Source organism: Chelonia mydas, chromosome 10 (assembly GCF_015237465.2).
Source record: "Chelonia mydas isolate rCheMyd1 chromosome 10, rCheMyd1.pri.v2, whole genome shotgun sequence".
Lineage (NCBI taxonomy): Eukaryota > Metazoa > Chordata > Testudines > Cheloniidae > Chelonia > Chelonia mydas.
In genome coordinates, this window is record NC_051250.2 from 56,035,731 (window position 1) to 56,059,855 (window position 24,125).

The 24,125-nt window shown below is 40.6% G+C and overlaps 1 protein-coding gene across 4 annotated transcripts in view; it reads left to right on the forward strand.

Moving 5' to 3' along the window:
• THSD4 (thrombospondin type 1 domain containing 4) overlaps nt 1–24,125 on the forward strand; it is a 599,697-nt gene that overhangs the window by 448,105 nt on the left and 127,467 nt on the right. For all 4 annotated transcript variants that reach the window (XM_027818796.3, XM_043523831.1, XM_043523832.1 and 1 more), the window contains one exon: nt 23,692–23,896. In XM_027818796.3, the coding sequence (XP_027674597.2) occupies nt 23,692–23,896 (205 nt within the window). The remainder of the gene's footprint in view (nt 1–23,691; nt 23,897–24,125) is intronic.

Genomic DNA, 24,125 nt, shown 5'->3' on the forward strand with positions numbered 1-24,125 from the left:
ATCTTCTTCTTCATTAGTCCCTATTTTAGTTATTTCTGAAAATCCCTTTATTTTATAGATTTATGATAAGGAAAAGGAAAAGTTTGTAGTTGCATGAAACGAGCTAAATGTTCCTCAGGAGAAAATTATTTGTGCAATGACTGTTCTTGCCAGCAAACCTTGGCCTTCCTTATCATTTTAAACATTTAGAATTAGAGTAATTCCACCATTTCTCTATAATGATCATGAATTGAGCTTTGGTATCAAAAGAAGACACGAGTAAAGGTTGTTTTAGAATGGTATGCCTAGCAGCAAGCAAGTAAATTCATAGCAAAGGATCATCACCACTAATACACTTTTTTCTTTTTTTTTTTTAGTGTAAGTGGTGTATGGCTTTTAACACTAGTAGATAAATGAAGTTAATCCAAATCTCTTTGCTTTAGGAGACATAAAACATATGTACCTTTAGCCAGTTTTAATCAATTTTACTGCCTGCTGTAGAATGATTGCATCTCATAAACCTGACAGAGAGGGGGATAAAAATGGAAATGATGAGAGAGCAGGAAGAGCCATTGTTGGCAAATAGATCTAACTGAATAGAAAATATTGAAAAGGAAGAGCTGCAGATCCTCTTCCAAGGTTTTTGGTGGAGGCACTCGATAACCAGCATCATTTTATTACGAATTTTTCCCATCCTTCTGTGGTTTGCTTACTTTTATATGTTTATACTTCTGTGTATGTAACGAAATAGTATGGAGACAGGACACCACCTTTTTCTACTGAGGAAAATGACCCAGCCATCTTTTATAATCTTTTAAAAAAAAACCACACCCCAAAAACTTTATGGTTCTGATTTCTGAAGACATTTTGAAATGAAATTATATATAAAAATTGGCAAATTCTACAATGAAAATAGTGGCCAACAGGACAGAAAATAATTAACCCTGGTATGATTTCCACACCCTTCCCCAACCACACAATACCATATAGTGGTTGACAAGGATACTTGCAGCTTTATCTGTGATATCCAGTTCTCGAGTAAACAAGCATTAATTCTGCAGAATGCACCAAGCGTGTGCTATGCTGTGGACTTCACAAGCAGAGAAACCTCTCATGCCATTAGCAATGTTCTTTTCTACAGCATCCTTCCTATATGGATGCCTTAAGTGCTGACCTCTCCGCAAAGCATTACATTGCAAGCAAAGGGTTTGTACATATTCAGCCATCTCTGCTACAATTGAAAGACTGACTACTCTAACAGGGAATAACATCTCATTGAATTAAGGTACCCACATGAAGCTCCTTCCCATATGAGCAGGAAGCCCTGATTTCTTGTAAATCAGATGAAGGGTAAGCTATACTTCCTATGCTCATTTCGCTTGTGACCTTTCTCAGATCATTCTTCTTATATGTACAGTATTACCATCACATCTGGGAGGAATCACGTCACATGAAATGGTGCATGGGTTAGTTGCTCCAACATCGTACCAGCGCTATTTACCTGTCACATCTATGAATGATAAATTCAAACCACAGACAAGTATCTTATTGCTTGGCAACTCCTGTAAATGTCAGTGAATTCCTTTTCATTCCATTGTGCTATATTAGAGGGAGCATGTGCCTAGTGGTTACAACTGCTGCATGGAAGCCAGGAGTCCTAGATTTTGTTAAGCCAGGCTTGTGGGGTTCAATTAATGTTTGGAAAACCTCTTTGAGTCTCAGATAATGTAAATGCAAGGACTTATTACTAAGAGGAACTAGATACTACAGATATATGAACCAAGAAATCTTGTCTGTCCTGTCTGTCTGTCTGCAGTACTAGTCGGATCCCCATAGCCATAATATTTGAACATCTTTATAAAGTAATCTTATTTATTATAAAATGGTTCAATTTTCCAGCACAAAAATAAATAACATAACTCTCTTCCTGCCATCTTGATTTCTCATTCAAGATGTCAGTCTTCCTGATTTCCATGTTACAACTTCTCTGCTGCATGTACATTAGTAGGCTGGAAAGTAGGTAAATGTTGCCTGACATTGACAATCATGCAGCATGATAAATCTTTCTGGGGTCGTATGTTACTATTTTCAGTGGGCATCTTTAAGTGAAATATGTGAGGGCATATTTATACTTTTCAAATTCAGAACTCAAGTTACCTTGAGAGAGAGAGAGGATGGGGTTGTGTTTAATGTACTGAACTGGGATTTAGAAGATCTGGGTTCAATCCCAAATTCTAGCAAAGACTTTCTGTGTGATCTTGGTCTCTCTGTACCTCAGTTCCCCATCTATAAAATGGAGATGCTTCCTTTTTCCTACCTGTTATCTGTCTTGACTATTTTGATTGTTTCGCGTAGAAACTGTGTCTTCTTATGTGTTTATATGGTGTCTTGCATAATGGGGTCTTGATCTGAGTTGAAGCCTTTAGGTGCTACCATAGTACAAATAAAAAAAAATCAAGTGTGTTTCATTTCCCCCCCCCCCAGAAATATCTTCAAGGAGAAGATGCATGTGTCTGTGTCTCTCATAATATATTCCTTCCTTCCTTCCTTCTGCTCTCTCACTCTTCTTTTACCTTTGACACATGATTATTAAGCCTTATACAATTTTATTTGGTTTTCAGATTTCCAATTTTTCTTGCTGTCAGACACATCAGAAGTACTACAAGACTTTCTGTGTTATTTTGGTGCTTTGTTTTCTGTTTCTTGTTGGCATCAGCAATGCTAATACAGGTGAACGTCTATTTTTAAAATATGCCAACCAAACTTCTGAAAACCGCAAAATGATTTGGTTAGGGTTAGTTCAAATGTCGGGCAAAGGTTCAGATTTGTTCTTATTTTATCTGAACAATAGAATCATAGAATATAAGGGTTGGAAGGGACCTCAGGAGGTCATCTAGTCCAACCCCCTGCTCAAAGCAGGACCAATCCCCAACTAAACCAATTCACCCATTAGCAATTTTGTTACTCATTCTCCAGTTTTTTATTCAACTTTAATGCAGTAATTAGTGAGCTTCACTCATTTCAATCTACGTGTGAAGTTATAAGAATAAAAAAACTAGACAGCAAGATATTTATTTAAGAGCTGCCTGAATTTTTGTGTAGTGTCTCATTTAAGTCTGTCAGACAAGTATATTCTATTATCTGTGATCCATTAGAAACAGTTATGAAGACAATGGCATTGAAATAGTTATCCCTACGTAAAAGGATAAATGGACACAAATCAGATATTAGGAATGGCAATACACAAAAACCTGTAGGGAACACTTCAATATCCCTGGACACACAATAGCAGATTTAAAGGTAGCCATCCTGCAGCAAAAAAACTTCAGGACCAGACTTCAAAGAGTAATTGTTGAGTTTCAGTTCATTTGCAAATTTGACACCATCAGCTCAGGATTAAACAAAGACTGTGAATGGCTAGCCAACTACAAAAGCAGTTTCTCCTCCCTTGGTGTTCAGACCTCAGCTGCTAGAAGAGGGCCTCATCCTCCCTGATTGAACTAACCTCGTTATCCCTAGCCTGATTCTTGATTGCATATTTATACCTGCCTCTGGAAATTTCCACTACATGCATCGGACGAAGTGGGTATTCACCCACGAAAGCTTATGCTCCAATACGTCTGTTAGTCTATAAGGTGCCACAGGACTCTTTGCCACTTTCGTTGAAATAGTTATGTCTTATCAAACCATAATAGGGCCAACTTCTATTGACTTTACTCAGGCAGAATTCCAAATGATGTCAACTGTTGAAGTCAATAGGATTTCGTCTTGAGGAAGGACTGTAGGATTTTGCCCAAAATCTTTATTTATGACTGATAAATGGAGTCCACCTGGTCTCCAGATGAACAAAAAGCAGCTGATGGGAGGAAGGGGGAAATCAGTTCAAGAGTTTCTCTTTCATTCCTGGTCTGTGCAATATTCTTCTAGTTCACATTAAGTGTCTCCAGAGGTTATAGGATTCTATGAATTGCTGAGCGATGGCTGTCAGAAATATATTACTCAAATAGTGTTTAACCACTCCGAAGGGGGAGAGCACAAAAATTGCTCTGAGTTAATATGAGCATGAACTGTTTCATAGAAATACAGAACAGAAGCATACAATATTTTAATATTATGTAATATTGTGTTTTCTAATAAATAATTAAACATTTAAAATGTTTCTAAACAGTGGCCTAATTTGCAGAAATGTAATTAATTTTTGAATATGAGTTAAAATGATCTTCATCCAGTGCTATTTATTTTTCCTGCATAAGACTTTCTAAATTCAGGTTAGGTTATTACATTATAAAGCTTATAAGTGCCACCTTGTGGGCAAAAATATTAAATATGGTTTATCAGATAATATTCAGTGGGGGTAAGGTAGTATAATTCATTTTAAAATGTGTGTGGAAAGGACATGTTTTGATACAGTTTGCTGTTTGCTACAAGACCTCAATTTATTTTATATTTGAGTAGGATTAACTGATACATGCAAAACATGTAGCAGCTTGATCCAAACTGTCTACTGGCTTTCCATTGGCTTTGGGTGAAACCCTAAATGAATACTACCATCCCATCCATGGAATCTGTCCAGGGTGCCTCAACATCACAGTTAACAGCTGAGAGACATTGTAGAATGAACACAGCACATATTACTGTCATGTTTTTCAGCCAAAAGGAATTTTTGCCATCCGCAAAGTAAATATTAATTTTTTGTACATAAATGCTATTATGTGGTATAGCATCAGAACTTTTTTAGCCCTTTTGCTTAGTCTTGCTATAGATTCTTGCACCTCTGGCAGTTTTAGCACTTTCCTCTAGAGTATGTGATGCTGGCTGCTGTCAGAGACAGGATGCTGGCTAGACGGACCAAAGTTTGGCAATTCTTATGTTCCTGTATAGCACACGGGACTGGACACAGTTTTTTTTTCATTAAGAAGTTCACATTTTAAAACAGAGTTTACCTGCCCTTTTATCTTTTCTGCTGTGTCCCATAGGGTATGTCTACACAGCAGCTGGAAGGGGTAATGTCCAGATCAGGTAGACATACGTGCAGTAGCTCTGCTCGAGCTAAAAATGGGGCTGTGGTCACATAGTTGGCAGCTCAGGCTAGCAGCCTGAACATGGAGCTAGGACTTTGGGCAGGATTATACTCGGGTTGCTAGCAGATCAGTGGCCATATTCTGTCATGTCCAGTCTCCAGCATCCAATTCCCAAAGACTTGAGCTAGGATTTGCTTACGTTTACCGTTAACTAGCTGCTTATGTGCTTTGTAGAAGCCAGGGTTCAACTTTAGCCAGTTCTTGATAGTAAATGGAAGGCATAAACCCCCCAGGAATAATTTTAGTTGCCATCTTTACTAGTCTTGTAGAATTGAGCTGTGCTGAGAGGCAATGACTCATCACATTGCCCCATTATCCTTTTCGTTTTCTGTTGGCTTCCAAGATTGTGTTTTTGAATCTTCATTGAGTGACCTTGAAGTTTGGTGCTTGGTATTACAGGCTTACATGCTCATTGAATCTTCATGAGATCAGTACAGGAGGAATTGTTCCACAGTCAGTCTTCAGGCAGGAGGAACTCTGGAGAAATGACCATCTCATGGGTTTATATGAGAAAAGGTTAAACAAATGCACAAGTATTTTCAGTATTTCGTCTGGACAGTGCATTGGACCTTATATCAATAATGACAAGCAAGTTACCAAGACTAACATGCAGATCTTCCTCCTTGTCAGTGGCAAATAAAGTAGCAGATGAGTGAATGCCAACTTTTGTCAATTTATTAGAAATCCCCCAAACAATCCAGATTGGTTGATATTTATAGGTCCATAGCAATAGGAGAAAATTTCATGGAGATGGAGGAAAAACAGAAAGAATAGGGTCATGAAGGGATTTATTGGCCTCAGAAATGTGTGTGCAGACTCCTGCCTCAGAGACTGCAAATACACTCCAGAATGACTAACAAGAAGGAGAACAAAGAGTAAACAGCCCAAATATCACCATTAGAAATGTTACCACAAAGCTTGTCAATTTTACTGAAGAAAAACATTGGTAACTCAACAGGCAGAAACACTGGCACGCAGCACCTAAAACCTTGGAAGATGGAGTCTTAAAAAGTGAGCTCAAAATGTTTTATTTAAAAAATTTGTTTAAAAATGTTTTATTTTTTCAACTCTAACTTGAAGTTTCAATCAAGGACAGAAAAAAATGTGGCTCGGTGTAGGCCAGACTACCCTTAGATATGCTAAAAAGTGGTTAAAAAATCATGAGCCATGAGAAATGAATGACGGAGTGAGGTAAAGACAAGAGGCACATTGTGACTGGGTTCTAGAGGCTCTGGCGACGAAGGGTGAATATTAGTTCCAATTATATACAAGATGACTAACTAGTCAGTATCTTCCAAAGCAGGCATCAAATAGAAAAGATTATCAATGTTCACGTTAAAATGTTTCTAATTTAGGTTGCTTTTATTTCAGTGAGTGGTTGTTGTGGTAGTGGAAACTTGGTTAGTTTAAGTTGAAATTTGCTTAAAAGAATAATATAAGGAACCATACAAGATAATGAATGAGAGTAAATCCCTTCAAAGCCCAAATCCAACAAGATCCAGAGGGTGCGTTGAAAACAAGATCCAGAGGGTGCGTTGCCATCTGAGAGCCTTGGTAAGCTGGTGTCTGAGTTTAAAGGACTCTGAAAGGGCATTAATGATGATACATAGTGACATAATTAATCCTAAAACTACATGTTGAAAATCTTTCACAATTAATAAGGGGCATGAATAGTTTTAACATCAGCAAGCTGCTTTTAGCGAACCAAGGAGCTAGTGAATTAGCTTGACACGTTGTATAAATGGCACTCCACTAAAGAATAGGACTAAGCTGGCCTGGTCCTACTCTCATTGAGTTCAATGAAGATCTTTCCCTTGGCTTCAGTGGCAATTGAATTGGAGGCCATAACAAACTGGCAGTACCAAGAATGTGTTTTTCCACAAAAGTGATTATTGTTGGGCAGACATTGGAAGACCTGGCCTGCTACCCAAAAGTCAGGGCTGGATTTCAGCTGAATGAATATTATGCCTGTAAAACACAGAAGGGTAGGTCAAGGAGAAGTATACGTGGGAAAAGTCCTTATGAATTTTTGAAAGCGCATGCTCAATTTAATTGCTGCAGTGCTCACCACATTAACTGACAATGATCATGCTTAGACCAAAGGCTCTTAAATGATACATTTGAAATGAAGCAGTGCACCATTATTTAACACAGGTTCACTATTAGAGTGCTGAGAAATCCAGACTTCAGTAGCCCTCAAATCTATGCTTGCACCAGGGTGGTGGTTCATTATAAGCATATTGAACTGAAGTGGAAATCATGATGAGATCTGGGGCAATTGGTGTCAGGGGACCTGGATGCAGAAAATGAGTCAGTAAGAAAATCAGGGCTGAATTGTGACCTGAGTAGTGAAGTTCCTTCTTACATCAAGGCTGTCTAACAATTTTTGTTTCTATAAAAGTTTGCTGGGAACTTATATTTATCATACTGTAGACTTAAGTGACTGGCCACACAACTCAAATAGGCCCTGATCAAAAGATTCTCATTGTCTTAATGAGCTTTGGGTCAAACTGATAGTGAATTCTGAATACACACTGTTTGTGTGGGAGACATCATCTCAAAGACATTTATAAAAACTATTTGTTGACCAGTTACAAATAGTGCACAAATTCAGTATCTGTTTGCAGACGGTTCACACATAGGAAAAAGGGTCAAAACCAGATTGCAGGAACTGATTCAACCAGCTCTCTCAGTAACCCTGACTCACATAAGGAGATTTACAAGGTATCATTAAGTAGCTATTAAAGTGTTACACCTCAAGGTTCTACAAATGAAATTTAGTTAATAATTCTGTTGATGATACATAAACCAGAAAAGAATTTGTCTCTCTTTCCCATACCTCTGTTGGCGCTGCAGTGCTAAGACACAACTCTGAATTGATACAGGGAAGAGAGGAAGAATAATCTGGTAATTAAGACATTGGACTGGGACTCAGGATGTCTGGATAGTGTATTGGGCTCTGCTACCACTTTCCTGTGCCTTGAGGAAATCATGAAATTTCATTGTTCCCTATTTGTAGAGTAGGTATCATTGTACTTCCTTTCTCCTGCCTTTTGTCCATCTTGTCTATTTGTATTGTAAGATCTTTGGGGCAGGGACTATCTTTTACAATGTATATGTATAGTGCCTAGTACAACATGGCCCCAACTGAGTTAAGGGCTTCAGGCATTTCTGTAATACAAATAATAATAAACTCTGAGGAGTCATTTATATGTAGTCACTTTTCTGACCATAACTATTAATTAACAACTTGAAGGTAATACTGGATAGAAGGCATTTTTAAATGTACTTTTTAATCTTAATGGTGTGTCTTGAGCATCTGGAGCTGTCCCTTCATCTTACAGAGGTACAAGTTACTCCTGGGGGGATTCTGCGCCACTGTGCGTGTGCAGAATTCATGTCTCCCAGAGATTTCTTTGCCTCCCTGCAGAAAAATTACTTTCTGAAAGGGAAGCAAAGGGAAGCTGCAAGAGCAGTCACGCACCACACCCTAACTGTGCAGGTACATCATTTCAGGCACCTGGAGCAGCTGGCAGAGAGATTAAATCGCATCAGAGAGGTGTCTGGTGGCACCTTAAAGACCAACAGATTTATTTGGGCATCAGCTTTCGTGGGTAAAAAAACCCACTTCTTCAGCTGCATGGAGTGAAAATTACAGATGCAGGCATAAATATACTGATACATGAAGAGAAGGGAGTTACCTTACAAGTGGAGAACCAGTGTTGACAAGGCCATTTCAATCAGGGTGGATGTAGTCCACTCCCAATAATTGATGAGGAGGTGTCAATACCAAGAGAGGGAAAATTGGTTTTGTAGTGAGCCAGCCAAAAATTCAAGCCCAAATTAATGGTGTTAAATTCACAAATTCATTGTAGCTCCACAGTTTCTCTTTGAAGTCTGTTTTTGAAGTTGTTTTGTTGAAGGATGACTACTTGTAAATCTGTTATTGAATGTCCAGGAAGATTGAAGTGTTCTCCTATTGACTTTTGTATGTTACCATTCCTGATGTCTGATTTGTGTCCATTTATTCTTTTACATAGACAGTCTGGTTTGGCCAATGTACATGGCAGAGGAGCATTGCTGGCACATGATGGTATATATCACATTAGTAGATGTGCAGGTGAATGAGCCCCTGATGGTGTGGTTCATGTGGCTGGGTCTTCTGATGGTGTCGCTAGAGTAGATATGGGGACAGAGTAGGCAACGGGGTTTCTCCACCCAGAAGCCCTGCCTCCGGACCCCTATCCCTGCACCCAGACTACCCCCCACTGAACTCCCTGCACACAACCCCCATCCTGATGAGCCCCACCTCCACTGCACCACCCTGAGCCCCCACACCACTGACCCCAATTAGCTGCACCCAGACCCCCATCTCACCATGCCCCACTCCCCAGACCCCCCTGTTGAGACTCCCCACCTAGACCCCTCCGCTGAGCCCCAACCACTTTCACCTGGAAGCCCTGGCAGAGTCTCATTGCCCCTGCACTGGAACCCCCCAACAAGCCTCTGTGCATCCAGCTCCCCCCACACCTAGACCCCCGACTGAGCTGCCTGCACCCAGATCGTCCCGCACAGAATCCTCTCACCCTACACCTGGATCCCCCCACACAGGGACCCTCCACAGTTGGATCCTGCCATGTTGAGCCTGCCTGCCCCACACCTGGTGTGCCTGGCACAGAGGGGCAGGGCCCCAGGGTGTTTCTGGGGCAGGCTTAGGCCTTGTGCTGTGTCAGAGTCAGAGCAGCTTCACCACTGAGTCCGTGTCTCTGGGGTGGGGAGGCTGCAAGGCTGCAGGGTGATCTCCCAGCTTTGTGCAGACAGTGGCCTGTGCTTCTCGTTGCCATGCTGGAGACCTCTGTATTTATTTATTGACAAATAAAACTTGCAGAACTTTCATAGAATCCTAGAATCATAGATATCAGGGTTGGAAGGGACCTCAGGAGGTCACCTAGTCCAACCCCTTGCTCAAAGCAGGACTAATCCCCAACTAAATCATCCCAGCCAGGGCTTTGTCAAGCCTGACCTTAAAAACCTCAAAGGATGGAGGTTCCACCACCTCCCTAAGTAACGCATTCCAGTGCTTCACCACCCTCCTAGTGGAAAAGTTTTTCCTAATATCCAACCTAAACCTCCCCCACTGCAACTTGAGACCATTACTCTTCGTTCTGTCATCTGTTACCACTGAGAACAGTCTAGATTCACCCTCTTTGGAACCCCTTTCAGGTAGTTGAAAGCAGCTATCAAATCCCCCCTCATTCTTCTCTTCTGCAGACTAAACAATCCCAGTTCCCTCAGCCTCTCCTCATAAGTCATGTGTTCCAGTCCCCTAAACATTTTTGTTGCCCTCCTCCTGACGCTTTCCAATTTTTCCACATCCTTCTTGTAGTGTGGGGCGCAAAACTGGACACAGTACTCCAGATGAGGCCTCACCAATGTTGAATAGAGAGGAATGATCACGTCCCTTGATCTGCTGGCAATGCCCCTACATATACATCCCAAAATGCCATTTGCCTTCTTGGCAACAAGGGCACACTGTTGACTCATGTCCAGCTTCTCATCCACTGTAACCCCTAGGTCCTTTTCTGCAGAACTGCTGCCGAGCCATTCAGTCCCTAGTCTGTAGCGGTGCATGGGATTCTTCCATCCTAAGTGCAGGACTCTGCATTTGTCCTTGTTGAACCTTGTTGAACTTTGCAGAATTTTAAAATATTGTGCATAGAATTTTTAATGTTTTGATGCAGAATGCCCTCAGGAATAACAAATGTGTATTCTTGAAGCTGAATCTCATGAAGTTTGTTCCCTATGTGACATATATGTGGTATCCTAATGACCAGTGTGAATGTCTATACATATATGGTCACAAATTATTTCAGCCTCCAGGTTATACTTCGACCATCCCCAGTATGAGTATAGGAACTCAAATCACATCTCAAGCTTGCTAACATAGTGCTTTGCTTAGCTGCCTCTGTATGGTTTTGCAGGACAGAAGCTGGCTTTGTCTTTTAGAAAAATTGTTTTTTAATGAAACCATTACAAAAATATACAGTAGCTATTGTTTTTGTAGAAGGAGATTCCTGTTACCTTTGGTCACTGAAGAAGTCTCATTAGAGTCTCTGCTTATAGGAAACCACTTTATATATTTTAAAAATTGTTACTTTTACCCAAATGCCCTGGGGGCAACACTAACTTTTAAATTCTGTCTACCGTATTACTGGCTGAATTGTTTAAAATAATGTGTCTCTCCATTTCCTTTTGAAAGGCATGGGAAGTGAAAACGTCAGACTGTGTGAGTGGGGAAGATCTCCAACATGACTAGATAGCCAGGCTTGCATTAGAAGTTAGCTAAACACTAGGAAGTTGTTTGTTAAAGCAGCAATGAAATAAGGTAACAGATGATGTTCTAGCAGTAAGGCCTTCTGGAACCATGAAAACGATAGAGCAGTGATTAGTTAAAAAGAAGAGCAGCAGTTGGTAGAAAGGAGGAGAAAATGGTGGAAGGACTTGGGAGATTTACTTTCTCATTTCATGTGCTTTCTTCACCTTTCAACTTTAACTTGGATAGCAGTATTTCCCCTAATTTATCTATATCTGTTTCTAACTTCTCTCTTCCCTGTTAAACCATTACTATCTTCATCCACAGCTAAAACATCAGAGCTGTCTTGGCTTTCTACTTTGGCATGAGCTTGATTTGCCTTGTATTTTAGCAGTCATTTTATTACAGGTTTTAAGGAAAGATCTCAAAGATTAGGGCAAACTGAATGAAACAAACTTTAAACACATTTCTAATTTTTTTCTTCCATTTTCTGAGATGTTTTTCCCTTGCAAAATCCCCAGGAGGCCAGATTTTATTTTATTTTATTTATGAGGAGGACTATGATATGTGCAGGAATCTCTTCTTCTATGGTCTTCAGCTTAATGTGTATTCAGAGAACTTCTTAGGCTTGAGATGGAGGGGAAAAGTCAAACAGAGGCATTTAGTTTCCACTGCTGTTGTTACGACCTACTTGGTCTTCTCCTGCTGTAATACCATTGAAATTAAGCTAGAGGGACAAGGGAGCCATTACGTACTAGGTTGTTGCTACATAATGCTAAGTGACAATAGAACCACCAAGAGACTAGTGCAAATACAGTGTTAATTGCCAATAAGTGCTGTAGGAGAATTGATATGATGGTGTAGGAAAATGTAAAAGTCTTCTAAACCTAGGTACCTCTGATGAAATGTAAGACATATTGTAGATAAATAAAAAGCTTTATGGAAGTGCTACATATGGAGGTACTAAACTTTCCTGTGCCTGTTCCTGTCAGATACTAACCAAAATAATGCTACAAACCATTTCAGAGATTGGCAGAAAACCTGAATTTGAGCAGAGAGGAGGAGAGAGAGAATGGAGAGTCTTAACTCAGGTGTTGAGCCTGTGATGGAACATGCTCTTGCTAACTTTTCATAAAATAAAAAGTTCTGGAGACTGCTGATTTATACAGCAAATGCAAAATCTAATAATTGTGTGTCACTGCTGTTCTGTTTTCAGTCAATGCTATGTGGCAGTTGCTTTGTTTAGGATGGGTAGACAAGGGAAACCATACTTCTGAAAGACAAATTATAGGGAAAGATGGTCTGTAAATATAATTTCAAATGTTACTGTCCTAATAATACTTGCTTATGCTTTAGGTAGACAGATTAAAGGTCATTTCAGCACAAATCTAAGGTTTCTGTTTTAGTTTGTTGTTTTCCCCAGTTCATTAAGTGCATCTTGACTCTTGCTAGCATATATTCTGCTTGTCTTGTTCCACACACTCAACATCTCTGGGATATGATCTTCCCTGTATGATACAAGTAATTAAATTTTAATAATAGCATAATAACAAAAATACCATGAGACCTGGAAAAATCAGGATTCCCCTTATTCTTTTAGACAAGGTCTAGCCTTCAGTGATGTTCTGTGTCAATGGTAAATATGTCACAGGATAGCAAGGCTGAGTCACTATAGTGAGTGGGAGCGGGTGCTCCATGGAGCAGAGATCTGCCCTTTACATCCCTGAGAAACAGCAATGACAACAAATGTAGTAGACATTGGCAGTGTGCTGAAAAGACCATGTTGAATAATCTACTGCACAACCTTAACTTTGTTACATACTTGCAGGTCAGCTTTAAAATACTTTCCTCCTCTCATTTGTTTTTTCAGCATCATTTAATGGAAGGCATTAAAAATGATGATTTCACCTCCAGTGCATTTTTCTTCTTCTTCTTCTTCTTCCCCCAAAACAGCTTGATTAGCAGTATGATGTTCTTGCTGAAAGCAACTTGTGTAAAATTTACAAAGTGGATGCAACAAATGCCAGACCCCTGTAAGGACAGTCAGTTATATGTAATATGAAAATTATCTAGCTAGAACCTGTTCTTCCACACTGTTTTTATTAATTTCAATGTGATATTAAATATGAATTTTGAAAATTGTCATTATAAATTACCATGGCTCATGCTACATTAATCACATAATTGAGATAAAAACTAGTCAGAGACATTTCCTATAGTATTTGGATAACAATATTACTGCTATTAGATTTTCTTAATAAGTCACTTCATATAAATTCACAGATTTCAAATCTAGAAGGGACCATTATGGAAATCTGGTCTGAACTCCTACATAGCACGAACCATAGAATTTCAGCCAGTAATTCCTGCATCAAACCTACAACTTCTGATTGAGCTATAGCATATTATTAGAGATATCCAGTACTGATTTAAAGACTTCAAGTGAGAGAATCCACCACATCCCTAGGTTAGTTATTCCAAGGATTAATTCAGGGGTGGCCAACCTGAGCCTGTGAAGGAGCCAGAATTTATCAATGTACATTGCCAAAGAGCTACAGTAATAAATCAGCAGCCCCCCATCAGCTCCCACTCCCAGCGCCTCCCACCCAGCAGCCCCACCGATCAACGCCTTCCTCTCCCTCCCCGCACCTCCAGATCAGCTGTTTTGTGGCATGCAGGAGGCTCTGGTGGGGAGGGTGGAGGAGCTAGGCCACGACAGTCTCAGGGGAGGGGGCGGTAAGGGGTGGAGTAGGGGCAGGGCCTGTGGCAGAGCCAGGGGTTGAGCAGTGAGCACCCCCCGGTAAGTTGGAAAGTTGGTGCCTGTAGCTCCAGCCCCAGAGTCGGTGCCTATACTCATTTCACTCTTTAATTAATGTATTTTTTTCAGGCAAGTTTGCTTTCAAGTTGATTATCATACATATTGTAAAGAGAGTGGTCACTTTGGATGGGCTGTTACCAGCAGGAGAGTGAGTTTGTGTGTGTGTGGGGGGGGGTCGGAGGGTGAGAAAACCTGGATTTCTGCTGGAAATGGCCCAACTTGATTATCATACACATTGTAAGGAGAGTGATCACTTTAGATAAGCTATTACCAGCAGGAGAGTGGGGTGGGAGGAGGTATTGTTTCATGGTCTCTGTGTATATAATGTCTTCTGCAGTTTCCACAGTATGCATCCGATGAAGTGAGCTGTAGCTCACGAAAGCTTATGCTCAAATAAATTGGTTAGTCTCTAAGGTGCCACAAGTACTCCTTTTCTTTTTGCGAATACAGACTAACACGGCTGTTACTCTGAAACCTGTCATTTTGTTACCTGTTTCTTTAGATAATCAGGCTTAGCTTGCGTGTTTTTTTTATTTGCTTTGTAATCTGCTTTGTTCTGTTTGCTATCCCTTATCACTTAAAATCTGTCTTTTATAGTTAAACTTATTTATTGTTTATAACATAATCCAGTTTGTTCAATCCATATCTGGGGAGGGGCAAGAAGCTGTGCATATCTCTCTTCTCATTGAGAGAGAGGGTGAATTTTTCTGAGCTTGCACTGTGCAGATCTTTCTATACAGCACAAGACAATATTATCTGGGGTTTCTCTCTCCACAGTGGGCGTGCATGTGAGTGCTGGATGAATCCTCTTACAGAGATCTGACTGCAGTCTGTGTCTGCAACTGGGTGTGGTCTTGCCTGGGTGTATGCTGAAAAGGTGTTTGAGAACCTGGCACAGCAACCCAGTGCAAGGGAAACCCAGGCTGGCAGGGCCAGGGGGCTAAGTGGGACCCCAGCACATCAGGTGGCATCCCAGAAGTGGGGTCTTACCAGTCACATACTCCACACAATAAGACTGGATAATGTACACAGCCCTATTTATTTCTAGTCACTAAGTATTCTAAAGGTTGCCTGGATCAGAATATGTTTGGTTCAAAATTATCATTTTTGGTTCATTCACTGCTAACTTCTAATAGGTTGAAAAAAATAAATCTCTCTTCTATGGCTGCAAATTATAATTTTAAAGAGTCAACTGTCAGCCACCAAAAACATTTTTTATTGTGTCCAGTATTCAATTATTTTAATTGCTTTTACCCACAAAGGGGCTGGCAAGGCCGTTCTTTAGGTAAATGACTAGAAATCTGAAAAAATATGTCTGACCGATTGGGGGATAATGTTGCAAAGCATCATCTTATTAGGTTCACACTGAACATTTATCAGAACAGAGAGAGATGTGGCCTTAAAATTACACAGAAGAATAAAGGCAATATCTGGCGATGTAGCTGTGTTAACATAAATACCACCCACAATGCTAGTAGCCCAGCTGAGTTTTGTACCGTTATTACAAGAGGAAGAGTTCGAGACCTTGGCTGGCCCTGTTGATGCTACCTGTCTGAAGTCGGATGTTATGTTGTGCATGCAGAACAACAGAGAATGCAGATCCCGAAAGAGACTCTGCACAGCTGAGATTAGTAGCCTGCAGGACTTTTGATCCGTTTGTGGTAAATGGGATTTCTAGATAATTTACAATGTACAATCAGGTCATCGGTCATATTTGAATCTTGTTGCTTGTGGCACCACACTCCATTTCTTTAGTGGCTGAGCCACTTGTGGCACACGTGTAGTTGTCATTTTGCCTTTTTGGCATAGGCACGGGAGTTTTTCAACTATATTGAAGTATAACTTGAAGCTACCTGCTTTGCTCCACAGTCTGCTAGGCACTGGAGCACACATATCCAAATCAGTTGTCTGACAGTTTTCTTCTAAATCATTTCACTGCAAATACTAGCAGGTTTAGAAGTGGACATTAGCAACATATTAGAACTCATCATTCTTTTTATCATTCATAAACTGATATAGCTAGAGCACAGAAGGCAAATCATTGGCACTTTGTATTGTGTATGCCACTGTACCAACATAGGTTTTAGTTTAGTACATTTATTTAGCACTGAAATTGTAACATCTGCTTTCCATTTCAAGAATCAGCACTTCATCTCTTTAAATGCCTGGCACTAACCCCATTCTATTGTATATACAGCCCTAAATCCCTGTGAAGTCCACCACTGAATATTTCATCCAGATTGTCCTTTGTTTTTCCCAGAGATTTCATTTAACTTAATGTTGGCAATTGTGTGTAATTCTTGAACAACTTCTTTAGTACTAACCTGTAACTTATAAAGTTCTCTTAAAACATATTGCAAAAATTATTTGAAAATAGTAAAGATATTTGGCTTTTAGTACAGTTCAAAAAAGTAGAAGTCTTTTGAACTAAAACATTATTTTAGGGGACACATGCTCACTACCCCCCCCTTCCATTTGGAACCCAAGAACAGCTGCAAATGCAGTGTCATAAGAAAAGATAAGTTATGGCAAGAGAAAAAATTATTCTTCCACAGGCAAGACATGTCTTTCTTTATATGTGCTCATGAATCTGCTGTTAACAATCCAGACTGGTGTATGTGCTTATATGGAATGCAAACAATTTAATAAGAAAGTTTAGAAGAGGGTTTTGATTTTTTAAAACATTTGTTTGTGTTTAATTGCTAATGAAATAACAAACTGGTACTCAAATGTATGTAATCATAATTCCAAAAATTCTCAGGAAAAATATTGACTTTTTTATAGCACAGGAAGAGTGCATTAGCTGATCACTAATCAGCAAAGTACATTCACTATATGCTACCAAAAAGTTATATTAGCTGATTCATTGCTGTCCTAGCCAACCCGACCTACTTTCTGGGCTGCAGAATTTGGCTTCAGGCCACACTGCAGAAAGGCCAGTGTGAGCAGCTTCTGTGGATTATGCTGCTGTGACTTCTCCAGTCAACTTTCTGCCATTGAAATCCAGGACCATTAAGTCATTAATTCTGGATGCTGGATACACTGAGATTTGTTTTGGGCTTGTTACGTTTTGTTTATTTCCTAATTTTATTTTCTCTCGTTCATTTGTTCATTCATGTGTGTGCGTTTATACAGAGATAATTACATCTTGATTCAGAAAAGTGTTTAGGGGCCATACTATGTCACACATGTGGTAGAGAGCTCCATTCAATATCATGCATCTTTCCCTGCTTCCACAGCACTCTACTAATTAATCTAACTCCACCAGGACTATTTCTAACATTCCAAACCTCTGAGCAGCTTCAAACAGCTGCCTTTAAAAAAGAAACTCAAAATCAACTTGCCAGAAAAATGTTTCCTCCTTCAGTCCAAAATTACTCTGGCCCAAGGCCCAGGACAGGCAGTATTTAGTCCTGGACCAGTGATAGGGTCAGATCTAATATCTCATGACCCTTCAATCATAAAAATATGTGTTTTACACAGTTAGAAAGTCCCACTGAACCAGTGGGACACAAAACTTGCTATTCTGCTACCCTTGCCATATCTGGAAATATGGGCTATGCACACATTTTTTTATACATGGCTAAAATATTTTAGGTAATTTTAGAGGGTTTCTAAAATGAAGAAGTTATCATTTGCCTGTCTCTCAGACCTTTGTGCAGTACTCATGTACAAAGGCACCTTCATTCACAGGCAGAAGGGTATGAATAATAGTCCCAATTAAAAATTTAAAATCCCTTGAACTATTTCTAAAATACTTATTCTGTAAAATAGTTCTTTTGCTTGTTTGAATGAAGGAAACTTTATTAATCCGTAGAAGACAGAATATTAGTCTGGAAGACCACTGTGCATTTATACAAGCAATACATATCATACGACATTTCATGCAGGAAGGGGTTTCCTCCATATATTGACATACTGGCAGTGGGACAGTTCCTACATGTCACTGGATAACCTAAGAGGGTGATAAGCACCATCACATTTCTTTTCAGATAAATTTACAATGGAAAAAGTGTAAATCCTTTCAACAAAAGATCTTTAATAGGGAAAAGGCTAGAGCTTAATCAATCATCTGTAGTTATGGTGCAGAAGTCTTAAATTCAGAGCACTTCATTTTTCAGATTGCTCTAGGCTTGTCTGAAATCTTGATGGAGCAACATGCGGTGGTAAGTTCTGTATTTGTCCAAAGGCATGAAGTTATTAGCAAGTAAAAGAAATTTTAAGTAAAAGGCAAACATGAAATATGTACATGATTTCCTTCTAATGCTATGTATTTGCTATGTAGAGTAAATGAAAGATGTTAAAGCAAATACTTCCAACAAGAAACAAACTCTCTTCTGAATGACAGGGCAATTCAATCTTGCTAAAAATGATAGGTTATAACAGTTTTTCAGTTGTCAGTTATCCCTCACCACCCACCCACACTCCTACACACACAGAGTTTGGGACCTTGATTCAGCCTCTTGCTTCATGACCACAAACAGGCATCATTTTCAAGCCCCACATGATACTGGCAGGGTTGAGTGAGATGGCTTAATCTGTGTTCTTTGGATAATCATAAAGAAAGATGTAGGGGCTTCAATATTTTCACTGGAACTAAGCAGAATTTGGCTTGTGGTTTAGAACATTTTTCACAGCAAGGGACAAGAATTAGGACTGGAATCTGGAAAGAAACATAACAATGCCAGTGCTCCTGACTCTGCCCTTTCTTATGGGTTATTGGAAAAGCCTTCTGTATCCTTTTCATTTGGCTCTTTACTTGCAGGAGAGAATATGGAACAGGCATTAACCAGCTTTTGCACTAAGTATTGTGCAATCTACTTAAAATAATGGAAGAGTGCTTTTGACTTTAAAAGAATATTTAAATCAAACTGATAAAACTCATAAGTCTGAGAGGTTGTTTTACTGTAATATTTAATCAGGTTGGTTTGTCTTTCTCCATAAGGTCACACATTTTTTGAGTCATAATATGAACTGTAAGTTTCTTCCTTGTATGTGTGTCTCTGAAGCACCGTTTTGAAAGCAGGCCTATTATATAGGTGAAATGAGAACTGTCTATCAGTATTCATGAGGAGTAATGTTCTACAGAGAGAGACTATACATTCAGTCCACTTATTATGGACAGAAATAAAAATGCTTGAAAATAAGGAGGAAATGTATGTAGTGCATGCATGTAAAATACAAGTCTTGCTGAATTTTTCTCTGGTTTGAAGAAAGTACTGAACGCATTTTCTTGCTTTAAATTTACACTACTTTTAGGAATACAAATGGATTGTCTTTGAGATTGTGTGCCCAAACCTTGGGCCTGGCTGAATTGTACAGGACGGGTGAATATTGGAGAGGGAGCCAAAGTTGGCATTAGGCCACTTTTCTGCCCCTCACGTGGATCACTGGGAGCAGCCAGGAAGTTGATTTGGCTCCTAGCACAATTTAGAGACTTTTTAGAGACTTGTTTGTTTGAGAGATGCCTCATTGGTCCTTCTTTTTGGGCTTAAAAGTATCAAATTTGTAAGAAATGAAACAAAAGATTTCTATATAAACCAAAAAATCCCAGTTTGGGCTACAAGAAGTTCTTCTTCAGTGATTGGTCCCTATCGTATTCCATTGAGGGTTTACATATATGCACCACATGTCCAGAGCCGGAGAATTTGAAAGTAGTAGTGTCCAGTGATCCTCACATGCACTCTTGCTTTGCCTCATGGTTTCATCTGAGGGATAAAGGGCAGGGTGGACTGACCACGTCTCCAGTTCCTTCTCACCGCTGCTGAGTCGAAGTTGGAGCTACTAGTGTCCTCTCGTGTGTGACACACCTTAAAAAGAGTAGAGTTGTATATAGTTAGTTTTTGTTGTAGTATTTGCTGTTTTTACTGTTTTAACATAGTTTTAGCTTTTTTTAGTAGTATTTGGAATAGGACTGGGACTTTGGGGGAATCTGTTTACCGGTTACACCCTCCTCCGTACCCATGCGTGGGTACTGGACTATGCCAAAGATGCCAGGATTTAAAATCTGCGCCTCCTGTCCCCGTTTCTTCTCGATCAGTAACTAACATCAACACTGCCTCAACTGCTTGGGAGAAGCCCACATTTCATTCAGGTGCAGTATCTGCCAGTCCTTCCCAAGCCATACCCGAGAAGGCTCTCTGCCTTAAGAAGCACCTCACGGAAGTCACCATATGGCCTCAGTCGTATCCAAGCCGGGGAACTGCCCCCTGTATATTGGCCTGAGACAGCCAGGTATGCGCTTCTGGCTCTGGCGATCGAGTCCACCTCCAGCGATACCACCACTAAAGACCCCATGCTGGGGCCTAGGTGGGAGATGAGGAAGCATGCGCATAAGCATGGCAGTAAATTTTCTTCCAAACCGAAGAAGGGCAATGCACCTTCATGAGTTCCACACCCTCCAGAATTTGAGCCATACTTCAATCAATGTGTATCTACACACCTGCACTCCAGCAGAAATTCTACCATCAGCTCCTCTACACAATGGTTCAGGACTTCCCAGTTCTTCCACCAACAACCATATGAACCATCATGCAAGCACCAGAAGACCCAACGATTCTGTTCTCCAGGCCTGCCTTCATCCTTGCACATACAACCGTCTTAGAAAAGATATTTCTGAGACCACTAGAGAGCCGACAACCTTCTCTGCATGTCAATCTGTCCCCCACTTCCCATTCCCACTTTCTCCGAGCTGCTAATGCACCACAACAGCAGGATCAGACATTCTGATCCAAAGATGCTTCACCTCAGAGCATGGTTCTTGGATGGGCATCTTCTCTAGAAGAAGAGTGTTCATTGGAAGTGAAAGGCATCCTATTGAACAGTAGGAAAGAGTCCATTAGGTGTTCCTACTGGATCATGTGGAAATGCGTTGCCTCCTAGGCCCAGCAAAAAAGGCTTTCCCCAGAGGACATGAAGATTCCACTTCTTTTGGATAACTTCCTGTTCTTAAAGGGCTTGCCCCTCTCAAGATCCACTCTCCCATGGAAGAACACTCTGTATTTACACATCCGTTGACAAATAATTTTGGAAAGGCCTTCTGAGAACGTATCACCTGTACAACCTATTGCTCCCCAGTGGGACTTCAACCTCATTCTATCGGCACTGATGAAACAACCCTTTGAGCTGCTGGCTTCATGCTCTGTGTTCCTTCTGTTCATGAAGGTCACCTTCCTTGTGGCTACCAGTTCAGTGAGAAGGGTAGGAGAACTTGGTGCCATGATGGCAGATCCCCTCCTTTCACCACTTTCCATAAAGACAAAGTCTCCCTGCACCTACATCTTAAGTTTCTACCAAAGTTTGTCTTTCAGTTTCATCTCAGTCAACCCATCCACTTATCTGCTTTCTTCCCGAAGCCTAATGGCTTGGAAGAGGAGTGATGACTTCACTCCCTCGGGTGCACTGGGCCTTGGCCATCTACCTGCAGAGGACAAAATTGATCAGAAAGTCTCCTAGAATTATTTATCTCAATAGCGGAGAGTTAAGGGGCAAGCAATTTCCACATAGAGAATCTCCAAATGGATTTCTGGATGCATTACACTGGTCTATCAGTTGTTGGACTGAGGGCCCATTCCATGAGAGCCCAGGTGTCCACCATGGTCACCCTCCATGATATGCTGCTTAGGGACATACGTAGGGCGGCGATGTGGAGTTCAGTACATACCTTCACTACATATTATGCCTTGGTGCAGAACTTTGTGACAGATGCCTCATTCGGCATGACTGTCCTCCACTCAACTGTTTCATCTTCAGCTTCGCACCCTCTGAATTAGGTACTGCTTGTTAATCACCTTCAGTGGAATGCAGTAGGGACCATCACTCGAAGAAGAAGAGGAGGTTACTTATCTGTAACTGGAGGTTTTTCGAGATGTATGGTCCCTATCTGTATTCCACCTCCCGCTCTGCTGCGGATCTGTTGGATTTGCAGTGGGGAAGGAACTGGAGATATGGTCGGTCCTCCCCGCAGTTTATCACCTTGGACTAAACCATGAGGTGAAGCAAAGGTGCCTGCATAGACCAACGGACACTCCTACTTTGAAATTCTCCAGCTTCAGACACATGGTGCATTCGTAAACCCTCAGTAGAATACAGATAACGGCCACACATCTCGTAGAACCTCCAGTTACAGGTAAGTAAACTCTTTGTCTTTAAACTACTGCTTAGTCCCACCTTTGACAACCAGCCATTGTAGCTGCTTCTATAGGACTCCTTGGCTTTCCATTGAGTATCTGTTGGAGACTAAAGTCCCTAGTCTTCCTACATTATGCCACCCTGTTCACCTGCCACTCTGTTCACCTAAGCTTAGAGTTAACTCATTGCTTGCTGATGTTCAGTAGGTCAAGTGCACTGTGTCACAGCAGTGCCCATATGTCAAGGTTCCTCCCCCACTCTGAACTCTAGGGTACAGATGTGGGGAGCTGCATGAAAACCTCTTAAGCTTACTTTCACCAGCTTAGGTTAAAACTTCCCCAACGTACAAATTAATTTTATCCCTTGTCCCTGGACCTCCACTGCCACCACCAAACTCTAACTGGGTTTACTGGGAAACGTAGTTTGGACACGTTTTTCCCCCCAAAATCCTCCCAACCCTTGCACCCCACTGCCTGGGAAAGGTTTGGTAAAAATCCTCACCAATTTGCATAGGTGACCACAGACCCAAACCCTTGGATCTGAGAACAATGAAAAAGCATTCAGTTTTCTTACAAGAAGACTTTTAATAGAAGTAAAGAAATCCCCTCTGTAAAATCAGGATGGTAGATACCTTACAGGGTAATTAGATTCAAAACATAGAGAATCCCTCTAGGCAAAACCTTAAGTTACAAAAAAGACACACAGACAGGAATAGTCATTCTATTCAGCACAGTTCTTTTCTCAGCCATTTAAAGAAATCATAATCTAACACATACCTAGCTAGATTACTTACTAAAGTTCTAAGACTCCATTCCTGTTCTATCCCCGGCAAAAGCAGCATACAGACAGCCACAGACCCTTTGTTTCTCTCCCTCCTCCCAGCTTCTGAAAGTATCTTGTCTCCTTATTGGTCATTTTGGTCAGGTGCCAGCGAGGTTACCTTTAGCTTCTTACCCTTTACAGGTGAGAGGATTTTTCCTCTGGCCAGGAGGGATTTTAAAGGGGTTTACCCTTCCCTTTATATTTATGACACCATATTTTAGTAAATTTGATTTTACATTGATGAGAATGAGAGTCCCTCTGAGCAAAGCATGGCAAGATTAAGTGCTGCAACACCCCTAAGCTCACTTGAAAATTCCAGCCACAGAGTATCTCAATGTCTATTCTGCGACTTGGGTATTTTATTACACTTAGTGTGTGGAAAAGCAAAGAAATGAAACAATCCAAAATGCCAATTCACTGAATCTCTGAAGTCTTTATATTCTGCAAAAGTCACATATGACAGTATCCTATGTTGATTAATATTCTGAAGGATTCATGAGACAGTATTTGTAAGCTCTGAAAAAAAAATGTTGGTTTGATTTTTGCAGAGCATTGGCTGTGATGACTACCTGGGATCAGACAAGGTGGCTGACAAATGCGGAATATGTGGAGGGGACAACACTGGTTGCAAGGTGGTCTCTGGTGTTTTCAAACACACGCTAACAAATCTTGGCTACCACAAAATAGTAGAAATTCCTGAAGGGGCTATTAAAATCAACATTACTGAGATGTCCAAGAGCAACAACTACTTGGGTAAGTTGTATTTCATTCGAGATAAAACATGATTGGTGTTATGGTGCAGTTTGCCTGGAGGTTTGTCCCAGTTAGTGCACTCTCAGCAAAGTGAGAGAATTGACGAGAATACTAACTCATTGTTTCTAATTCTCGGTTATACGCAGTAGTGCAAGTAGGGTGGTGCTCTCCAGTGTGCAGTACCTGCAAGAGATTTTTAGGGGGTATGAGTACCGGAAAGACTTAGGGT